This window comes from Ambystoma mexicanum, chromosome 9 (assembly GCF_040938575.1).
Source record: "Ambystoma mexicanum isolate Mex_15411 chromosome 9, UKY_AmexF1_1, whole genome shotgun sequence".
Classification (NCBI taxonomy): domain Eukaryota; kingdom Metazoa; phylum Chordata; class Amphibia; order Caudata; family Ambystomatidae; genus Ambystoma; species Ambystoma mexicanum.
This window is the reverse complement of record NC_090931.1, coordinates 548269238-548290659: the sequence shown is the minus strand read 5'-3', so window position 1 is coordinate 548290659 and position 21422 is coordinate 548269238. Positions and strand designations below refer to the sequence as shown.

The 21422-nt window shown below is 48.8% G+C and overlaps 1 protein-coding gene across 2 annotated transcripts in view; it reads left to right on the top strand.

The window, feature by feature from the left end:
* CLTC (clathrin heavy chain) overlaps positions 1 to 21422 on the top strand; it is a 1506669-nt gene that overhangs the window by 725067 nt on the left and 760180 nt on the right. For both annotated transcript variants that reach the window (XM_069615119.1, XM_069615118.1), the window contains exons 11-12: positions 13958 to 14095; positions 15037 to 15201. In XM_069615119.1, coding sequence (XP_069471220.1) covers positions 13958 to 14095; positions 15037 to 15201 — 303 coding nt within the window. The remainder of the gene's footprint in view (positions 1 to 13957; positions 14096 to 15036; positions 15202 to 21422) is intronic.

Sequence of the window (21422 nt, the reverse complement as noted above, 5' to 3'; positions counted from 1 at the left end):
TGCCGATAAGTCTTCAGAGCCTTTGTCTCACGAAGATTCGACGACTATCCAAAGTAGCATCGGAAGAATCACAGTGGCGGTGGGCCTTACTCCGGTTCCGCCTAAAGTTATGGGCCAAGCCGCGGAAAAGATATCGACGGATTTGATCCTAGATTCTGATGAGACCTACGTAGATAGTCAAGATCCCCTCTCCGACACCCTGAGAGGTTCCTTGCGACGCCACAGTGCAGAGAACATCCTTTCTCCTCGCGTAGGCCCGTTTGGGTCCTCCAGGTGGACTACAGAAAAATTTGAGGGTTACATGGATCGGCTGGAACAGATTATCGGTTCTTCTGATCATCCTCCCCCGAAAAGGGCTCGGGTAGACACTAACCTCCAAATTCAAGAAGTTGTCTTCTGTTTTCCAACAAGAAGATGTGGTCCATATGGACACACATTGTGACATCTATAATGAAGAAGCTTCTTTTCTTGAAAATTATGAGGAAGATCAACAGGATATGACGGACAACTGGGAGGAAACCTAGCAGGAAGGTGAAGACCCTTGGACACAGCAAGATCAGGACTCTGATATTTTGTGCCTAGACTCTCCTCCGTCCACCCCGGCTCGCCAGGCCTCCCCTGTGGATGACCAAATGGCTTTCAACTCCATGTTGAAAAAAGTAGCTCAATACTTCAAGATTGCCACTCAAGAGGCGGTACCGTAGCAGGATTTTGTGGAGGATATTAAGGAAAAACCTCTGGCGAGTCAATCCATTCCACTCCTTAACTCTGTTAAGAGACGGGTAGCTCCCTCATTGATCACACCTGCTCAGACACGGGCAGTGAACCCGAGAGTCGAAAAATTATTTCGGCCTTCCCCCTCTGATCCTCTGTATATCAAAGGGCACGCCATCCTGGACTCACTGGTAGTGACTACCACTCGAAAGAGGGAAGGGGGACCCCATGCCACGGGACAATCACCACCGGACAAGGAGTCTAAAAGGGTGTATGCCCTAGGCAAACGTGTCACGTCAGAAGCTGCATGCAGTTTTCGGGTTGCTAATAATACTACGTTATTAGCAAGCTTTGCTGATGCCCAATGGAACTTAGTCCAAAAAGGCCTCCAGGAGGTTCCTGAACCCGCCAGAACAAAGCTTCTCGCCATTGTTTTGGGGGGGAAGACAGGTTAACCAAAATGTGGTGAACCCCCTGGACACTGCAGAAACAGCAGGCAGGTCTCTTGCACAAGGTACTCTTCTGAAAAGACAAGCATGGCTGCGTACATCGGGCTTCAGACCTGAGACTCTGCCTCCCTCATTAATAAACCCATTGAGGAGGCTAACCTCTTCGGGAAAGGAGTCGAAGCGTTGGAGACGGCCAAGAAGGAGCATAAGACTATAAGGTCCTTGCACCAAATTACACAGAAACCCTCCTCCCAGAGGGGTAATCATTCTCAGCGGTCCTTTCGAGGGCAAGCCCGTGCTGGTCAAAACATCTACGGCACGCTAACTTCAACACAAATCAATCATCGGGAAGTCCTACTTACTACTCCTCAAGGGGTCAGAAATGCGGCAAAGGTAGGGGCAGAGGCCCCAATCCCAGAGGAGCCACAGCCTCTGGTCAGAAATGACCACCAACCAAGTCCAAGTCCCCTCCCCCCGGTCGGGGGCGATTAACATCTTTCCTCACGGCATGGGAGGGGATCAATTCTGACCAGTGGGTCTTAAAGACGGTCGACCACGGTTATTGGGTGGAATTCGCCCGACCTCCACAGTTCAGACCGCCGCGCTCACGGTGTCTTTCACCGGACCATCTGGAGATCCTGATCCAAGAGGTGGAAGTTCTGCTGGGAAAGGACATCATAGAAGCTGTCCCTATTCTTCAGGTAAACAAGGATATTTATTCAGTGTACTTCCTTGTACCCAAAAAGGATCTCACCATGCGTCCTGTTCTAGATCTGCGCCCAGCGAACAAGTTTATAAAACCCCAGAAGTTTTGCATGGTAACACTGCAAGAGGTGATCCCGTTGCTGAAACGGGACTTCATGGCAACATTGGACATGAAAGATGCATACTTTCATATTTCAATGTTGCCAGTGCACAGAAAATACCTAAGGTTCATGATCCAGGACAAACACTACCAATTCAAGGTACTCCCCTTCGGCATTGCCTCAGCACCAAGGGTGTTTACCAAATTCCTGGCAGTGGCAGCAGCAGCAGCACACTTGCGCAGACTATCAGTCCCATTTTACCCTTACCTCGACGACTGGCTCATTACGGGGGACTCGTTTGACGCTTGTTTTTCGAACACCCAAAAAACAGTAGATCTCCTCTTCAGCCTGGGTTTTTGAATCAACGAAAAGAAATCCAGCTTAGAGCCCAGTCAAGTAAAACAATTTCTGGGAGCGCTAATTCGGACGGAAGACTGCCTCGTCTGATTCCTCAATATGTAGCCAGTCGGGAGGTGACGGTACGCAAAGTGATGCGTTTGCCAGGGATGTGGTGGGCATGTATATACTTGGTTCCCCACGTGCAGCTGCACATGCATCCCATGCAAGAGTGGCTCAACAGCCAGTGGTGACAGCCAGCAGACAATGGGAAGATCTGTTAGTTGTCTAGCCAGCCCTCGTTCTCTCTCTGCAGTGGTGGTCAAGAGAAAACCTCTTGAAGAGGAAGACCTTCACCACCCCTGCAGTGGAAGCCACTCTCACGACAGACTCATCTCTCATGGGGTTGTGGGGTAAGGGGGGCTCACCTGCTTCAGCAGACAGCACACGGAGTGTGGTCCCCTCAAGTAGCGTCCAACCATATAAACTTACTGGAGCTACTAGTGGTGTTGAAAGCATTGAAAGCCTTTCAGGTGCAACTGCAAGGGAAGACAGTGCTGATCCTAACCGATAGCAATTTATTACCTGAACAAACAGGGGGGCACTCACTCTCCAGGGCTATCCAAGCTGTCCCAAAACATTTGGATATGGGCTCTCAAACAAAAGATGTTTTTGTTTTCCCAACATGTTCCAGGGGAACTCAATCTTCTGGCAGACGTACTCCGCAGAGATTTTCCTCTGCCAGAAGAATACGAATGGCGACTGCACGAAGACTTTGTGTCCAACGTCTTTGCAGAATGGGGTTTCCTAGAGATCGACCTGTTCGCTACTCAGGAGAACGCCCAATGCCAAGACTACGCCTCCACGTACCCCCAGAACAGATCCAAGGGGAACGGTCTCTGGATAAATTGGTCAGGGAAATTTGTCTACGCTTCCCCACCACCCCACTCCCCTTCTCAACAAGATAGTGCACAAGATGCACCAGGAACCAGTTACCATGATACTGGTGGCCCCCATGTGGGCCCGCCAACCCTGGTTCGCGCACCTGATGGAAATGTCCCTCTCCCCACCAGTCAAGCTACCCTGCCCGTACAATATGTCTCAGGACAGGGGGGAGACCCTACACCCATGCCCACAAACTCTGAACTTGGCAGCCTGGCTCCTGAGATCATAGAGTTTGGACACCTGCAACTCCTTCAGAGATGCATGGGCATACTCGGGGAAGCGAGAAAACCTAATGCACGTTATTGCTATGCCAGCAAGTGGAAACGTTCTAGCATTTGGTGCAATTCCAAGGGCGTCCATCCCATCGATTGCTCACCCTCACACATTGTGTTGTATCTAACCAACCTGTTGGACTCTGGGTTAGTTTTCAATTCCCTAAAGGTTCATCTGGCTGCTCTGTCAGCCTACCCCACATCACAACAAAGAATATTGTGGTGGAAAGTACCTGTAATTAAAGCCTTTATGGGAACGGGTTAAAAGGATTTATCATCCCATCTCTCACCCAGCCCCTGGATGGGATCTGAATGTGGTTTTGACCAGGCTCATGGGAGCTCCCTTTGAGCCTATGCATAAAGCAAGTCTGAAAGACCTGACTATAAAACAGCCTTCCTAGTGGCGATCACTTCTATCAGAAGGGTTAGCGAACTACAGGCTCTTTCTGTATTGAACCCCTTTGTTACAGTCCACAAAGATAATGTAGTTCTGCGCACGCATCCCGGGTTTGCGCGTAAATTTATTTCGAAGTTCCATGTGAACCAGTGAATCGAACTACCCACTTTCTTCCAAAACCTTACTAACATGGCCGAAAGAAGCCTTCACACACTAGACGTGCGCAGGGCAGTCATGTTTTACCTGGAAAGAACTAAACCACTAAGGAAGACTAAACAATTCTTTGTTTCAGTGGCAGCTGGTAAAGAAGGGGAGCCTGTCTCTAAATCGGCTATCCCAAGGTCGATTGTCAAATGCATCACACTGTTTCTCTCTTGCTTGGAGAACTGCCCTTCAAGTCTAGAGCACACTCTACTTGAGGCATAGCATTCATTGCAAATGTTCCTCTTGAGTCCATTTGCAAAGCGGCAACCTGGATTTCTGTACACACCCTTACAAAACACTATTGCCTAGACAGTCATTCTAGTACTGATTCTCAGGTGGTACAGGCAGTACTAAGACATATTTTCTCTACTGTTCCTCCTCACAACCCACCTCAAACTCCGGCTACTGCTCGCTAGTCTATGCACAGCATGTGATTCTAAGCAGATTAACAAGCATCAGAAGACATGCATTACTTACCGTATTAGCATTTCTAATGATTGTATCTGCTTAGAGTCACATGGAACATAGACGTCTTACTAATTTCTCTTTATGTACTTGCTCACTATATCCTTGGGCTCCCTCATGGCAGAAAGAATACAATCGGAGGGACCTCGGCGGGTGAGGGATTTTGGGTACTACACACGTCACGATAGGGATTGTGTTACAGACACTCCTATGCCGACGTCCCCTTTCGGTTCCCGAAAGACGAGATGCAATACTCTGCGGTTACCACTGGATGTCGGACCATATGCACAGCATGTGAATCTAAGCAGATACAATCATCAGAAATGCTATTACGGTAAGTAATGCATGTCATATTAGCCATTGCCACACCTAGACTGCATTGGGAATAATACCAATGTCACATTTAGACAGAATTGTGAATGCTAGCTTGCTTCGCATCTGGACAGGATTTTGAAGGTGGGCCAGCGCCACATTTGGATGTAATTGTGAGTATTCGCGTGCATCATTTATGTACGGAACTGTGAATATTAGCCAGTGCCAGATCTAGATGGAAATGTGGCGATATTTACAGGCCACATCTAGAAAGAAGGTGGAAATCTTCGCACATATCACTTCTAAATAGCGAGGCCAATAACCAACCCACTAACATTTTCAACCCTCCGCTTACAACTCGCCAACACAACCCTAAAGCACAACAAACCGCACAAGCTTCACTACACCGCAAAAACAAAACAAACCACACATAGCTTTGCACAACATCACACGACTGCTACCTACCGGAGAACACCCCCAAGCTCAGCGAACGGTGTTGACCGATCTTAGGCTGCCAACAGCACATCACTGTTCTCTTGCACTTATCCCGCTCGTTCCCACTAACTCACCACCCCACCTCCTTTCCTTATCAGATCTGCCAGGGGCCCACTCTGGTGGTGATAGTGCGCACTAAAAATATCCTTTAACATTATAATAATGCTGTGTTTAACAGTAAAGTACTAGTGTTCTGTAGCCAGAGTACCCTCACATGTAAATGTGTTTCTGGTGTTTGTTAATCTGCTTAGAATCACATGCTGTGCATAGGTCCGACATCCAGTGGTCACTGCGGAGTATTGCATTTTGTTTTTCGTAGTCGAAAAGGGGACGTCGACAAGGCGTGTCTGTAACACTATCCCTATAGTGACGTGCGTTGTACCCACAATCCCTCACGCGTCGAGGTCCCTCAGATTGTTTTTTTCCGCCCAGTTTAAGGTCGCCTTACGCGGAGCTCCTAGAGAGACATTGCAAAACACTTACTACGGACCTCGGTCCTTAATATATACTTATTGTTAAAGATCCCTCCCCTCGACGTTAGCTGTGAAGCTGTTTCTCCGCCGAGCAAGTTTTCGACGGAGGGGAAGAGACGGAGGAGATCCTTCGGCGCTGCCGAACACGTGGCCAGGCCTCGCCGGCCAACATACAGTAGGGAGAGAGGGGGTTCGAACTTTTATCTTCTCGTCGAGAATGTCTTTCTTTCTCCCCCATCTTTCCCTTGGGGTTGTTATCACCAGTTTTTATTGCCTCAGCTATGGAGAGGACACCTTTTAAGTTTTGCCCACGCTGTAGGGGCAAATACACTTGGAAGGACAAACACAAGCTCTGTAATCGTTGCTTGCCCCTCGATCATAAAGACAGCTGCGCGGCCTGTAAGCTCTTGAAACCAAGAACTCTTAAAGAACGGAAAGTTAAGAGGTGGGCGGACTACGCTATGTCGAAGTCGGTTTCCTCACCCGCCGCCGCTGTTACAGAAAGTGACGGTGACGAGGAGGGTGATAACTCGACGTCCGTTACGGAAGTCATTAACCCCCAGAAGGAGCGCTCACGCTCCTCGACGTCCGTCCCCGGCCCCGACGGGCTCGGCTCACGCCCTGCTTATGGGGATGAACACCCCGGCGACAAGGACGCACACAGACCCCATAGGCCTAAGCACACAACCCACGGCTCTTCTTCGTCGAGGACGAAGGATCCATCAGCGCCGAAGGGGACGCAGGGCACTCCGGCGTCGACCTCAGACCGTAAGGGTCTCAAGCCCCACCCGCAAATGCAGCCGCGACCAGCGATTGGGCTTTCATCTAACACGGGCGCTACCTCAAAAACATCCGATGTAACGCTCCATAGAGCGGCCGTCGAGAAACAACGCGTAACGCAGGCAACGCCGACTCCAGAACCCTCTACTGACGAACTCGTCGTCGAGAGCCTGGCGAGAATTGTTTCCGAGGACAAACGTAAGCGGACGACGAAACAGACGTCGAATACCGCACCAAAAGAAATAGAAACGCCAAAAAAGCACAAGAGTAGCCAGGAACTGCCCCCTTCATCTAAAGGCACTTCTGAACTACCGGAGGGCTTTTCTGAGGGCGACGGAAACCTTTCGTCGACGTTGTGGGAGCGTTCTAAGCGTTTTGAAGGTGAAAACACTGATTTCCCCCCTCTAGACTATTCAGGGGTTCCCCACGAGACCCTTGAAAGACTCCATTCTTGTATGGAAAAAATGGAAAGGTTTTTGGGTAGCCAAAACCCACCCACACCCAAAAGACCAAGAGAATGGACCCAGGATGACCCTAGGGTCAAGATTCCTAGGCTGTTTCCCCCTTCTACAGACGCATATGACTTCACTGAAGAGGAGCAATACCTCCAGGAAGATGAGGAGTGTTTGGGTGGAGAGGAAGAACATGAGGAGGAGAGGTTTGAAGAAGACCCTTACACTAGTGCAGGAGCTTTTGAAGAAGATACAGCTACCTCACAGCCCTGGCACTCCCCATCAGTGCAGCCTTGGCAATCCCCATCAGTGCACTCAGACCCTGATGTCTTTCACCCTTCTCCACCCAAGGACTCACCTATTGGAAACACCTCCCCCCATAGATGACCAACCTTCACTTAATGCACTATTGCGCAAGGCAGCAGCGCATTTTGAAATAGACACAGGGGAGACTCTTCCGGACATAGACTTTGTAGAAAAAGTTATTAAAGAAAAAGCCTCAGTCAGTCAGTCTATTCCGCTCCTGGCTTCTATAAGGAGAATAATAACTCCTTCCCTTTCCAATCCGGCCTTAGTCAGAGGGGTCAACCCTCGGATAGAAAAGCTCTTCAGCCCTTCGTCCTCTGACCCTTTGTACATCAGGGGACATTCTATTCCGGACTCCCTTGTAGTCCCTAATGCAAGAAAAAGAGCAGGGGTACCACTATCTACTAGTGAGGCACCACCTGACAAAGAGGGCAAGAAGCTCTATGCACTTGGGAAGAGAATCACGATCTCCGCCGCCTTCTCAACTAGGATTGCAAATAACAATTCCCTACTAGCTAGCTACGCAGATGCACAGTGGAGCAAGCTGCGCAGCGAAGCAGAGGACGCACCAGAACCCCTGCGTTCACACCTGCTAGCTATAATATCAGAGGGAACTCTTGTAAACCAGGGCATCGTAAAGAACTCCTTAGATGCTGCAGAGACAGCTGGCCGTTCCCTGGTTCAGGGAATACTTCTCAAACGCCATGTCTGGCTGCGCAATTCGGGATTTAAGCCGGAAACCCAGGCTTCCCTGATAAATAAGCCCATAGAACAAACACATCTGTTTGGAAAAGCAGTTGATGAGGCCCTAGAACATGCGAAGAAAGAGTTTGATACCATCAAGACTATTGACCAAATTTCTAGGCCACCTAACAGACGCAGCTATGGCAATAGACGCTCCTTTCGTGGCCAACGCCAGCAGCAAAGCCAACAGCAATTTTACTCTGCTACCAACTGGCCCTCTAACCAAAGCACCCAGTTCAGTCAAAGAGGCCAACGTCGTGGCAAAGGAAGAGGGCGCGGCTCCAGTCCCAAAGGCCCCACGCCCAATACTAACAAATGACCCGAAGATTCGGGTCCCCTCCCATGCATCACCGGTCGGGGGCCGGCTAACATTGTTCCTTTCAGCATGGGAGGGAATAACGTCAGACCACTGGGTATTATCCACCATAGCCCACGGGTACTGCATCGAATTCAACGGTTCCCCGAAATACAGACCCCCACGGAACCGACGCATGACACCGGAACACCTCACTATTCTTCTTCAAGAAGTAGAAGAGCTACTGAAAAAAGAAGCTATAGAGGCTGTCCCCCTATCTCAGGTAACAGAAGGTATTTATTCGGTGTACTTCCTTGTACCCAAAAAGGATTTAACCATGCGCCCTGTATTAGATTTGCGTCCAGCGAACAAGTTTGTCAAACCCCAAAGGTTTCGTATGGTGACCTTGCAGGAAGTAATCCCACTGTTATCACAGGGGGATTACATGACAACACTAGACATGAAAGATGCATACTTTCATATTTTAATGTTGCCAGCGCACAGAAAATACCTCGGGTTCAAGATAGAGAACAAACACTACCAGTTCAGAGTACTACCCTTCGGGATAGCATCTGCACCAAGGGTATTTACGAAAGTACTGGCAGTGGCAGCGGCCCACCTGCACAGGTTATCCATCCCGGTATACCCTTACCTCGACGACTGGCTCATAACAGGGGATTCTTACGAAACATGCTTCTCCAATACCCAAAAGACCGTAGACCTTTTGTCCCAACTGGGCTTCTCCATCAACGAGAAGAAGTCCAGCTTAGACCCCAGCCAAATCAAACAATTCCTAGGGGCTCTAATTCGAACAAAGGACGGCCTTGTCTTCCCCTCCAACGAGAGGGTCCAAAACATGGTGTTTCAGATCCCCCATTATGTGGCAGGTCGAGAGGTGACGGTACGCAAAGCAATGCGCTTGCTAGGGATGATGGCGTCATGTATTTATTTGGTACCTCACGCGCGTCTGCGCATGCGCCCAATGCAAGAGTGGCTCTACAGCCAGTGGTGTCAGGCCAGCGGACAATGGGACGATCTAGTGGTGGTCTCGCAGGCCTTGGTTCTCTCGCTACGGTGGTGGACAAAGGAAAACCTGTTATTAGGGAAAACTTTTGCCACACCCGCAGTGGAAGCCACTCTAACCACAGACGCATCCCTTACAGGATGGGGGGCTCACCTATCCCATCAGACTGCTCACGGAGTGTGGACTCGGAGCTTAGCATCCAAGCATATAAACCTGCTGGAACTACTAGCGGTGTTCAAAGCACTGAAAGCCTTTCAGGAACACTTACAAGGAAAGACAGTGATGGTCCTCACAGACAGCACCACAGCCATGTAACAAGCAAGGGGGCACACACTCTCCAGGACTGTCCAAGCTGTCCCAGAATATATGGAAGTGGGCTCTCAAACACAACATGTTCCTACTATCACAACATGTACCAGGGGAACTCAATCTGCTAGCAGACAAACTCAGCAGAGACTTTCCCGTGCCCAAAGAGTACGAATGGCAATTGCACGAAGACATCGTCTTAGACGTCTTCACGCAATGGGGATTCCCGGAAATAGACCTCTTCGCAACCCTGGAGAACTCACAATGCCAAAGTTACGCCTCCAGGTACCCCCAGAACCAGTCCAAGGGGAACGGTCTGTTGATTCAATGGTCAGGGAAATTTGTTTACGCCTTTCCCCCGACTCCCCTCCTCAACAAAGTGGTGCACAAGATGCACCAGGAGCAGGTTACCATGATACTAGTGGCCCCAATGTGGGCCCGGCAGCCATGGTTCGCCCACTTGATGGAGATGTCCCTATCCCCCCCAATGAAACTTCCCTGCCCGTACAACATGCTGTCACAAAACAAGGGCAGGACACTGCATCCATGCCCTCAGACCATGAACTTAGCAGCCTGGCTCCTGAGATCATAGAATTTGGACATTTACATCTCCCTCAGAGATGTATGGAAATCCTCAGGGAAGCCAGAAAACCTAATACTATTCTAGCAAGTGGAAAAGATTTGTCATCTGGTGTAGAAGTAAGAGCATCAACCCGGTTGACTGCTCTGGCACTACCATTATTCTATACTTGACTCATTTACTGGATTCAGGTCTAGTGTTTAATTCCATTAAAGTCTACCTAGCGGCACTTTCTGCATACACCACTTCCCAACTTAAAGTGTCGTGGTGGAAGATACCAGTTATCAAGGCCTTCATGGAAGGGGTAAAGAGAATACACCCCCCGATAGCTAACCCAGCTCCCGGATGGGACTTAAACGTGGTACTTTCTAGACTCATGGGCACTCCTTTCGAACCCATGCACAAGGCAACTCTTAAATACCTCACTCTTAAGACTGCTTTCCTAATAGCTATCACCTCCATTAGGAGAGTAAGTGAACTACAGGCTCTTTCTGTACTAGACCCCTTCGTAACAGTTCACAAGGATAAGGTGATTCTTCGCACACACCCAAGGTTTGCACCAGAATTCATCTCGAAATTTCATGTAAACCAATCTATAGAACTACCAACGTTCTTTTAAAAGCCTTCCAGCTTGGGAGAAAAGAGTCTGCATACACTAGATGTACGCAGAGCTGTCATGTTCTACATGGAAAGAACCAGAACACTGAGAAAGACTAATCAGTTCTTTGTCTCGGTGGCAGCAGGAAGAAAAGGAGATGCAGTCTCGAAGTCCACTATATCTAGATGGATTGTACAATGCATCACTCTCTGTTACACTCTTGCTAAGAGAGAACTACCCTTCAAGCCAAGAGCACATTCCACTCGAGGCACTGGGGCTTCCATAGCATTCATTGCAAATGTTCCCCTTGAGTCCATCTGCAAAGCGGCTACCTGGAGTTCTGTGCACACCTTTACAAAACACTACTGTCTAGATGCACACTCTAGATCTAACTCCCAGGTGGGACAGGCAGTATTAAGACATCTTTTCTCTACTGTTCCTTCTCATAACCCACCGCCAACTCCGGGTACTGCTCGCTAGTCTATGCACAGCATGTGATTCTAAGCAGATTAACAAACATCAGAAGACAATGCATTACTTACCGTAAAAGCATTTCTGATGGTTGTATCTGCTTAGATTCACATGCGCCCGCCCTTCCTCCCCGCTCGGATGGAAGGAACATAGACATCCTTTCCTATATTTCTCTCTTTTCTGTACTCACTCACGTCTAGAAGGCTCCCTCAGGGCAGAAAAATACAAACAGAGGGACCTCGACGCGTGAGGGATTGTGGGTACAACGCACGTCACTATAGGGATAGTGTTACATACACGCCTTGTCGACGTCCCCTTTTCGACTACGAAAAAAAAACAAAATGCAATACTCGGCAGTGACCACTGGATGTCGGACCTATGCACAGCATGTGAATGGTTGCCAGACATTTCGTCGAAAAAAATTGGTCGACCAGACAAATGGTCGAACCAATTTGGTCGAAAACCAAATGGTCGAAATTTTTTTTTTTATTATTTTAACCCTTTTTCTTTTTTTTTGGGGGGGGACTCCCCAACCCCCTTTTTTTCTCTAAAAACCCCTTTTTTAACTAAACGAAAACCCAAAAAATAAATATATAAATAAAAAAAAAATTCGACCATTTGGTTTTCGACCAAATTGCGTCGACCAAATTGCAGTCGACCAGTTTTTTTTCGACGAGTTGACTGGACACCCATGTGAATCTAAGCAGATACAACCATCAGAAATGCTTTTACGGTAAGTAATGCATTGTCATATAATAGTGTTGTATGTTTAGTGTAATACTTACCACTGTTTTGTATTGCTGAGAGTTGTCGAAAGCCTAAAATGAAATGTTTCTACATTGTGCCCAAGTTGAATTAAGAGTTATTTGTGCATGTTTAAGAGAATCCTTCACCACTTGCTTCTCAGTCAGACTACGTTGATAGTTTTGTAGACATTAGTGTATTTCTTTGTTCACCATAATAGTGGCCTTGAAATCGGTTCACCATTCTGAGTCTGAAAATCCATCTCAACACCTTGACATAGAGGGATATTCCGTCAAACACACTAATTAAATTAGAAAAGGATATATCTATATTGGACCTGTTAATGGAGTAGACCTACCTCATGCTTCAGGGTAATTGAAGTAAGGCAGCATGCCACTCTACATAGACTAACAGTTAAAACGCCATATCCTCAGTCTAGACTCACTAACTGCTGCCGTTTGGTTTGACTGCTGCATGGGTGCTAGTACAAATATGTGCAGTGTTCTAACTCCTCATAGAAATAAATTAGCCTTTCTCTTAGTCATACATTTTTTCCAACATTGTGATGAACATTTTCTGGACCAGATTGATTGCTTGTGTGTCTTATATATGTGGGTGTTTATGTGTGGGTAGGTGTGTGTGTTGCGTGCACAATGCTGTTTTTCTCTTCAAACAGAATACTATCCCTCTGCTGTTACATTGTATCATTGAAATGCCAGATCTGATCAGTCTGCAATTAGCCTCTCCTCCTTGGTCCCCCTTCCCAGCTCCTATGCTTCCCCTACTTGTAACTTCGTGTGTGTCCCCTTTGTATGACACTCTTGCATCCCAGCTAGGTTTGTGGTTTATAAATCCCATACATATTATACGAAGTTATATGTTCAAACTCAAAATATGTACTGCTCCTTAACTTTAGACATTGCCTATTTCACTCATTGTATTGATTCCATTCCAGTGCAGCCATACTTGTTTCCTCTGTCATGCATTTGCTGTGATGTGCCTAAGGAATATAGGTTTTGGCTGCTCACATAATGAATGGAAAGTTGAGTTTTGGGAGACATGGCAGTGAGGGGGGACAGTTGTGTTCCAGAGGTTTACTATTTAGTCCAGTCACCTGAATGAAAGCACCATTGCAAAAATTTGGATAGAACTGTGTGAGAACCAGACCTATTGGCTGGATATACCAGGCAACACGAATGTGAATTTGGGTCTCAATTCTGGGAAAACTAAGATTTGCGATTTGGGACTTCATAAATTAGAGCCCTTGAAGAAGCCATAGGTTTATTTAAAATACTTGGGTATGATGGTATTGCTCCATATTCCACACAGCTCTCAACTTTTGTTTCTATTGGAGGAATAGCACTCGTGGACCCTCTTCTAAAAAAGCAAAACCTTGGAATGGACCCTTTGTGCTATTCGTTAACATTTCCTTACTGTCTACCAGATGGCCCTAGTCCTCGCCACAAATATTCTTCCACTACCATCTTGACAGCTTTGTCCGATAAACTATTTGCTAGGTTCTGGAGCAAATTACTAGTCCTTCAGAATAGTTCTGGAAGCATAATTTCTGCCAAGCTTTCTAATAAATCACCCAACAGCTCACTCCCCTTATAACATACTGCAGTAGCCCCCCCAACCCCCTTCCTTCTCTGCTTTCTCTTCCTCTCAGCTTTCCCAGAGAGGTGCAAGCCCTATCTCCAATAGTCTCTAGTCAAACGTGCTCCTCTCTAAACTTGTGCAACCAGTTGGCAAACATTTAAAGAATGGAATTGCTTTTCTTGTTTTTCAGATTGTTGATGTGTTTATGGAGTACAACCTCATTCAGCAATGCACTGCCTTTTTGTTGGATGCACTAAAAAATAACAGACCATCTGAAGGCCCGTTGCAGACACGTCTGCTTGAGATGAATCTCATGCATGCACCTCAGGTAAGCTGTGTGTTTTATAGTCCGATCTGCTATTGGTGTGCATGCTTCCACACTGTTTGCACGTGCTACTAGTAGAATTCCTGTTAAACTATGTCTAAGGGTGTGAAACGAAATTGGGGAAATTCACCACTAATTCAGTTTCACCGGCCATATGCTTATATCCTTGTTCCACCACGTATTTTGGTTGTTTCCATTATGTGCAGAAATGTTGTCGTCCTTTTTTTTGTTTTGGGTACAATTTCAGGAAAAACCAAATGTAAGGTGTCAACATTTCGGAAAATGGCATTATTCACAAAAGTTTGAAAAATGAAATTTTTGTGTGGGGAAAATGCAAATTGGCAGCCAATTTCACTCCTCTGGTGAAGTTGCCAATAAGGTGAATTTGGCCCAGAATTTGCAAATTTACCTGCAGAACTAAATTAATCTATTAAGCCCACTGCTAGCTATCTCTACGGCATTTGCGAACCGTGAGCCGTGGTGGGGCAGCCATAGTTTGAGGATCAGTGAGGGTTGTGCTGCCAAGCAGTCTGAGACCAAACCACCCCCTGCCCCCCCGAACCACTCTGCTTTGAAGTGATGAGTGTGTCTCCAAGTGCCTATCTTATCTTTAATATGGGGCTAAGGTGCCTGTAGGGACCTCAGTTTCTCCAAGGAGTGTGTCCCTGGGGACATAAACAGTTATTTGTGCAGAGTGGTAATAGTGGGATAGTCAGACCTGCTTAAGGAATAATTGTGGCACCATGTTTTGCCTAGTGCGTGATATTAAGACATTACAGAATGGTTCCCAATTGGTACATATGTTTTATTTAAGAATTGCCATAAACATAACATTGCATGTATGAAAGTATAACATATGAAATTGTGGGCTTTAGTGATCTGTTTCATATCCTTCTTGGAAAAAGACCATTATTCTTAAATGATGTATTGCTGCTTCAATTTAGGTCGCTGATGCCATTTTGGGAAACCAGATGTTCACCCATTATGACCGTGCTCACATTGCCCAGCTGTGCGAGAAAGCTGGTCTGTTGCAGCGAGCTCTGGAACACTTCACCGACCTGTATGACATTAAGCGTGCTGTCGTTCACACTCATCTTCTTAACCCTGAGGTATGTGCACTGTAGGATACCTGTGCTCTCCACATATTACTTGTTATATTAAATGATGTATATTGTGGTAAAATGTTAAAAGAAAAATAGTGAATTGACCTAGTCAACATAATTGTCTGGTATAGGAAAAATACACAGAAAATATACTGCTCTTTAGATTCTTTTCTACATTGTAAATTTCGCAACATGCTCTGGTAACAGCGTGTTTCTTTTAACCTTGCTCTGCATGTCCATGAACGGTTTGAAGCTCTCTTTGCCAGCGACATCTGTGCCACAAACAATTGGATGGCCACTACAACTTTGAATGCTGCATGGTTGCTGGTTGGGGTATAGTCCTATGTATATCTGTGGGGATCTTGAACCATACTTGAGAACCTACCTGGAATCTGCTGTCTTGAGGATGGTTGCTGTGGGTCTGTCTTGTTCCTACAAGTCTTCCAAAGGCAATTCTCTGCTCCTCTCAGTTCAAGGGAATCCTGTCTCGGCATTCTGCTCTTCTAATCCAGGGGTGAGAAAAGCTGGTGCTCCTACACTGTAGTTAGATGTGCCTGGCTAAAAGCTCTTTCCTGCTTTCTGTGACTGGGTCCTATGTGGATGCCCTGCTGTGTGCTGGACGCCCCACAGCTGGCTATTATTGGACTCTGCAGGTGTTCAAGAGACACATTGCCATCCAGTCTTCCGCTCCTTTGGCTCTACTGGATCATCATTGACCTACATCCAAAAACCCAGTATTTGCTATCTCTCAGGTGTTAGTCCTGCCATACTTGTTTCAGGATGTTTTGTGGGTTCCATGTCAACTGGGCTTCTGGAACCATCCTTCTGTGCCAAGGAAGTGTCTGCAGTCACTGAATAAAGTGTGGGTACTCTGATTCACTAAATTTGATATCCCCTTTTACCTTTGCTACCTTGAGCTGTAGGCTGTTTGCATATGACGCAGCAGTCTTTTTTTCACATCCATCGGATCTTTGGGCTACAAATCAGTTGCCTGTTAGCCTAAAATCTTTGGGCACTCTGTTTGCAACCAAAAGGACTTTGCTGTACTCTGATCCTGTGGGGCAGCTCTGAAACCTTACTCTTCCAGGCTTCTGAATGTTGAACCCAGACCAGGAACTCGAGGTTGCCACAACTGCAGCTCTCCTGGAAACTCGGAATACCCACCTTTTCCTTATAAATGGGGCCTAAATTGCCTGTGTCATGGTCCTTTTTATTGACAAACATTTTCCTAACTTCTAAAACTGGCAACACGTACATGAAAATAATACTTGTGCTATTTTGTTGAGTACTGTGAAAGCTGCTACAATGAGTCAGGTATAACTCGGTCATAAGCCCCTCCTAACATTGCAGGTTATTTTCTAAGTCCTTAATGGAGGAAAAAGGAAAACACTCCCTAACGGGCAGATAAATCCACAGCGATTCGCAAGATATACACTGAAGTCTTAACTTCCCGTTTGGTGGGGCGGGGTGATGGCGTGGTCCTAAAGACTGAGACAGCGAAACAAGGACCAACGTACAGTGAAGCACAAGGTCCTGGTCAGGCAACAAACACTGCTCCTATCAATTTGGACCCAGTCTCTAGGCCGAAAAAGTAATAATTGACAATCTATAAGGCAGAACGTTAGTCATCCAGGTTGCACAGAAATGCATGACACTGAAGACCGGCTGAGGGCACAGGATTTCATGGTAAAGGGGATTGAGTTGACAGGCCTCTGTGTGAGGGAATTTGACACACTAGTTTCCTTCCTACTGGCCAAAAATCCTCAAGTCCAGCCTTTCCAAAACAATCGCAAAAGCATATGCTATTGAGTCTGTAGCAAGAGAATGGGGTTAGAAAAACCTGCTAGCAAGGACAGGTGCCACCCTTGCCAAGGTGTCTCAAATATACTGATACATGTGACACTGTAAAAGTGTATTTCGGGAGGGGTAGGGGGGTGGGAAGAAAAGACTTAAAACATGCTTCTCAACATTTCTTTACTATAATTCTTAAATGGGTAATCCAAATCAATTCCCTCAGAGTGAAGAATGTGCACAGAAGAAATCTAATCAGCCTGGATAGTTGTACAGCAAAGTCTGTGTCCCCTGGGAAAGTTAAAGGTCCAATGCAAAAGTTTTATGTTCTTGTTAGGACCTTGTCCTGATTCTTCCCAGAAGCTTAAACACAACAGATGTTTGGGTATGTGCCTAGTGTCCAAATTAAAATCTAAAAAACCAAACCGCCTCAATCCTATACAAATAAAGTATCTCTCTCTGTCTTAGCAGTGTTCTTGGAGGCCAGAGTTTTGGTTCTGCCGCATTCCCAACTCCATCTGTCAGCACCGATTTCTGATACTTATTAATCTGCTTAGAATCGCATGCTGTGCATATAGTCTGACATCCAGTGGTAACCGCAGGGAATCGAAAGGGGACGTTGACATGGGCGTGCCTGTAACAGTATACCTAACGTGACGTGTAGTGTACCAAAAAAAAAACCTCACGCGTCGAGGTCCCTCAGATTGTTTTTTCCCACTCGGCTAGGTTGCTGCCCTAATGCGGAGCTCTTCATAAAACATTGTGTTATTGTTATATTACTCTTACGTCCCATTCCCTTTCCTCCATACTGCATAGACGTCCCTTCCAAGGGTTCCAGGCAGGGCGCAATCCATGAGCCAACGCACTGGCACAGTGAAAAGGAAGTCTGAGAACCTGGGTAAGCCTCGGGAGAAGCCCAAGTTGATCCAGACGGAGACTGCCGGGGGGGGCGAGGCGGTGACCCTCCCCCTAAGGTGAAGGCCTCAGACAAGCCCAACGTCGTTAAGGCCCAGATTAACCCGGCGAAGGCCTCGATTGAAGGATTTGTGGTGGCCCTGGCGAAGCCTGCAGAGGCTACCCCAGTGGAGGCGACCTCGGGCCTAGAGTTTCCCTGCCACCCAGGAGGGAAACATCTTTCCAGCCTATCGATAAGTCCCCCGTAAAATCCCGGGATTTGAAAGAGGGGGTCGGGGGGTCAACGGTAGCCCTAACAGACACGGATACCACCTCCGAAGAGGAGCTGGCTGGCGTCAAAAAGATCCTGGACAAGAAGTTTGAGGAGGCCAGGGTCTACGGGAGGGATCCCGACGAGGCGGACGTAGAGAGCAACAGTGAGGCCAACGAGGAACCGTGGAGGAAGCGGAGGACCCTGCGCCCCAGCCTTCGCTCCCGTTACAAAAGATGCCACAAGACAATTCAGGAGCAATCTTGATGGCTTTGCAGGCCCTGTGTACGGAGAGGAGGACAAGGTTGTCCTTACCACCAGCGGACGATCCAGCTGCACCTGGACCGTCAGGGAGCCCACCGAACAAGCGGAGGCGAATCCATCCTCCACCTCCCTTCCAGTCTTCACCCCAATCCCCTCCTCCAAGGGACGGGGACAGACGATGGCAGTGGTGACGGGATGGATCTCCAATCACACCCTGCCCGGGCCTCCCAGCTCGACGAAATTGGCTCCTTTCACGCCATGATAGCCAGGGCATCAGAGCTTTTCCAGCTATACCCCGAAGAGCAGGAGGAAGGGTTCCTCTACCAATGACGGGAGGCCAAGAGAAAGACTGGCCTCTGTCCCCTTACTAGATGACATCTGGGACGAAGGACTGTCCCTTCTGAAGAACCCGACCATGGCCCTGCGAAGAGGGACCGGTACGAGAAGTAGTACCGGGTCCCAGACTCCGCTCATATGTGCCTCAGGGCACAGCCCTCCCCGGATTCGGTGGTCTCCGTGGCGGCCAAGAAGAAATAGGCAGGGGCGACGGCATCAACTTCCACTTCCCCGCCGGACGCTGAGGGGAAGAAGCTGGATGCCATTGGATGACGGCTCATCTTGTAGGCAGCGAAGACCATCAAGGACGCCAACGCTCTCACGATCGTGCCGCGCTACGACAGGGAGCTGTGGTTCAAGATCTCTTCCATCCTGGTCTTCCTCGCAGAAGCCCTTGAAATCATGCAGGAAAGGGAGGTGGTGTCGGACCACGCCATCACGGTGGCCACGGACATCGCTGAAACCGGCTTGCGCCAGATGGGCAACAGATTTTGCCTTCGCTGGCGCGGTTGGCTCAGGGCCACCTATTTTCTGTCCGCACGTGCAGACCAGGGTACCGGACATGCCCTTTGATGGGAACAACCTTTTCGGCAAGGCAGTGGACGAGTCACTGCAGGCCATCAAGGCGGACACTGAGACGGCCCGGGAGCTGGGTTCTCTCCATCAGCGACGGCCGTCCTTTCGGACTTCCGTAGGCAAGTCCCAAGGTGCCTCCAAAGGATTCGGCGGCAGTTCCTAGTACCGCCAGGCAGCCTGTTCCTCGTCGCAGGAAGCTTAGAGGTGCCGCAACAAGACAGGAGGACACAGTCGTCGCCAAGGAGGTCAAGGTGGCAAGGCTTCGGCGAAACAAGACTGAACCGGCCGTGAAGTCGGGCACCCACCCGAGCACCCCAGTGGAACGCCGGCTGGCGTAATTCAACAGCGTGTGGGAGTCAATCTCCACCAACCGTTGGGTGCTGGATGCCCTGGCCCACAGGCACTCCCTGGAGTTCCAAAGAAAGTGTCCCCATTTCCCGCCTGTGACTAGGAAAGAAAACCACGTGCCACAGCTGCTTCTGGAGGTACGAGCAATGCTGAAAAAGGGCGCGATAGAAATCGTCCTAAAGAGGCTCCGGAGTATACTCGCGGTACTTCCTCGTCCGAAAGACCAGCGGCTGGCGGCCCATCCTAGACCTTTGCCGCCTCAACAGATACATCAAATCCCAGAAGTTCAGGATGGTCACCCTTCAGCACGTGCTGGGACAGTTGGAGGAAGGCGACTTCCTGTCATCGCTGGACTTGGAGGATGCTTACTTCCACATTCCCATACGCAAAGGACATCGAAAGTTCCTACGGTTCGTGGTCCAAGGGCAGCACTACCAGTTCAAGGCCCTGCCCTTCGGGTTGAAGTCGGCGCCAAGGGTCTTCACCAAGTGCCTGGCACTGGTGGCGGCGCAGCTGTGCCTGCAGGGGATCCATGTATACCCCTATCTGGAAGATTGGCTCATCCGAGCAAAGTCAAGAGAACTCTGTCGATCACACAGCAAAGACCGTCCGCCTGCTCGCAGAACTAGGATTCTTGATAAACTTTGCAAAGTCCCACTTGGTACTGTCGCAGGACGCCCTGTTCCTGGCAGCCAGACTCAACACAGTGGCAAGGTTGGCTTCACCGTCGGAGGAGAGGTTAACTGGCTGTTGACCATGTAAGTGGCCAGGGTGAGGTCCATCAAGTCCCTGCTCGGCATGATGTCATCGTGCATCTACCTTGTATGTCTATGCAGGTTGCGGATGCGGCCACTACAGGAGTTCCTCGACGCTCGTTGGATGCAAGCGGCGGGCAGCTTCGAAGACAAGATCTCCCTCAACGAGACTTTCGCCAAGCGATCCGGTGGTGAGGCAACCGCGGCAGGCATGGACTTCCAGACCCTGGAACATCAGGAAACGGTGACGACGGATGCCTCCCTGGAGGGATGGGGAGCTCACACTGAAGATCTCCACGCAAGAGGTCTTTGGCTCCCGTAGGAGAGGTCACTACACATAAACGTCCTGGAGCTCCGAGCCGTGTTCTGGGCCCTCAGGTCTTTCCTCCCATCCATCAAGGGCAAGTTGGTGAGGGTCTTCATCGACAACACCACAATTTTCTACATCCGGAAGCAGGGGGCACCAGATCCCCAGCCCTATCCAAGGAAGCGTAGGATCTGTGGCACTGGGCCGTGGCCCAGGGGATGTCCCTGGTACCCTTCCATCTGGCAGGAATAAAGAACACCATCGCCGACACTCTCAGCAGAGAGCTGTGCACTTGCCATGAGTGGGAGCTTCGGCAGGATCAAGTGGATCTCCTATTCCGACGATGGGGCAATCCCCAGATTGATCTATTCGCAACGGCGACGAACACCAAGGTGCCGGAGGTTCGCCAGCAGGTTTCCCCACCCGGGGAGCATGGGCGACGCATTCTCATTCCCCTGGGACGGCCCGTTACTGTATGCGTTCCCGCCGTTGCTGCTGCAACTCATCAGTCAACTCAGACGGTCCCGGTGCAGGATGATCCTTGTCGCAACGGCGTGGCCGAGGCAAATCTGGTTCCCGGACCTTCTGGACAGGTCACCCCCTGCCCCCCCACCCCCAGTGAAACGGACGCGGATCTTGTCGCCAGGGAAGGAGGTGCCATCCTATATCACGACCCTGGATCGCT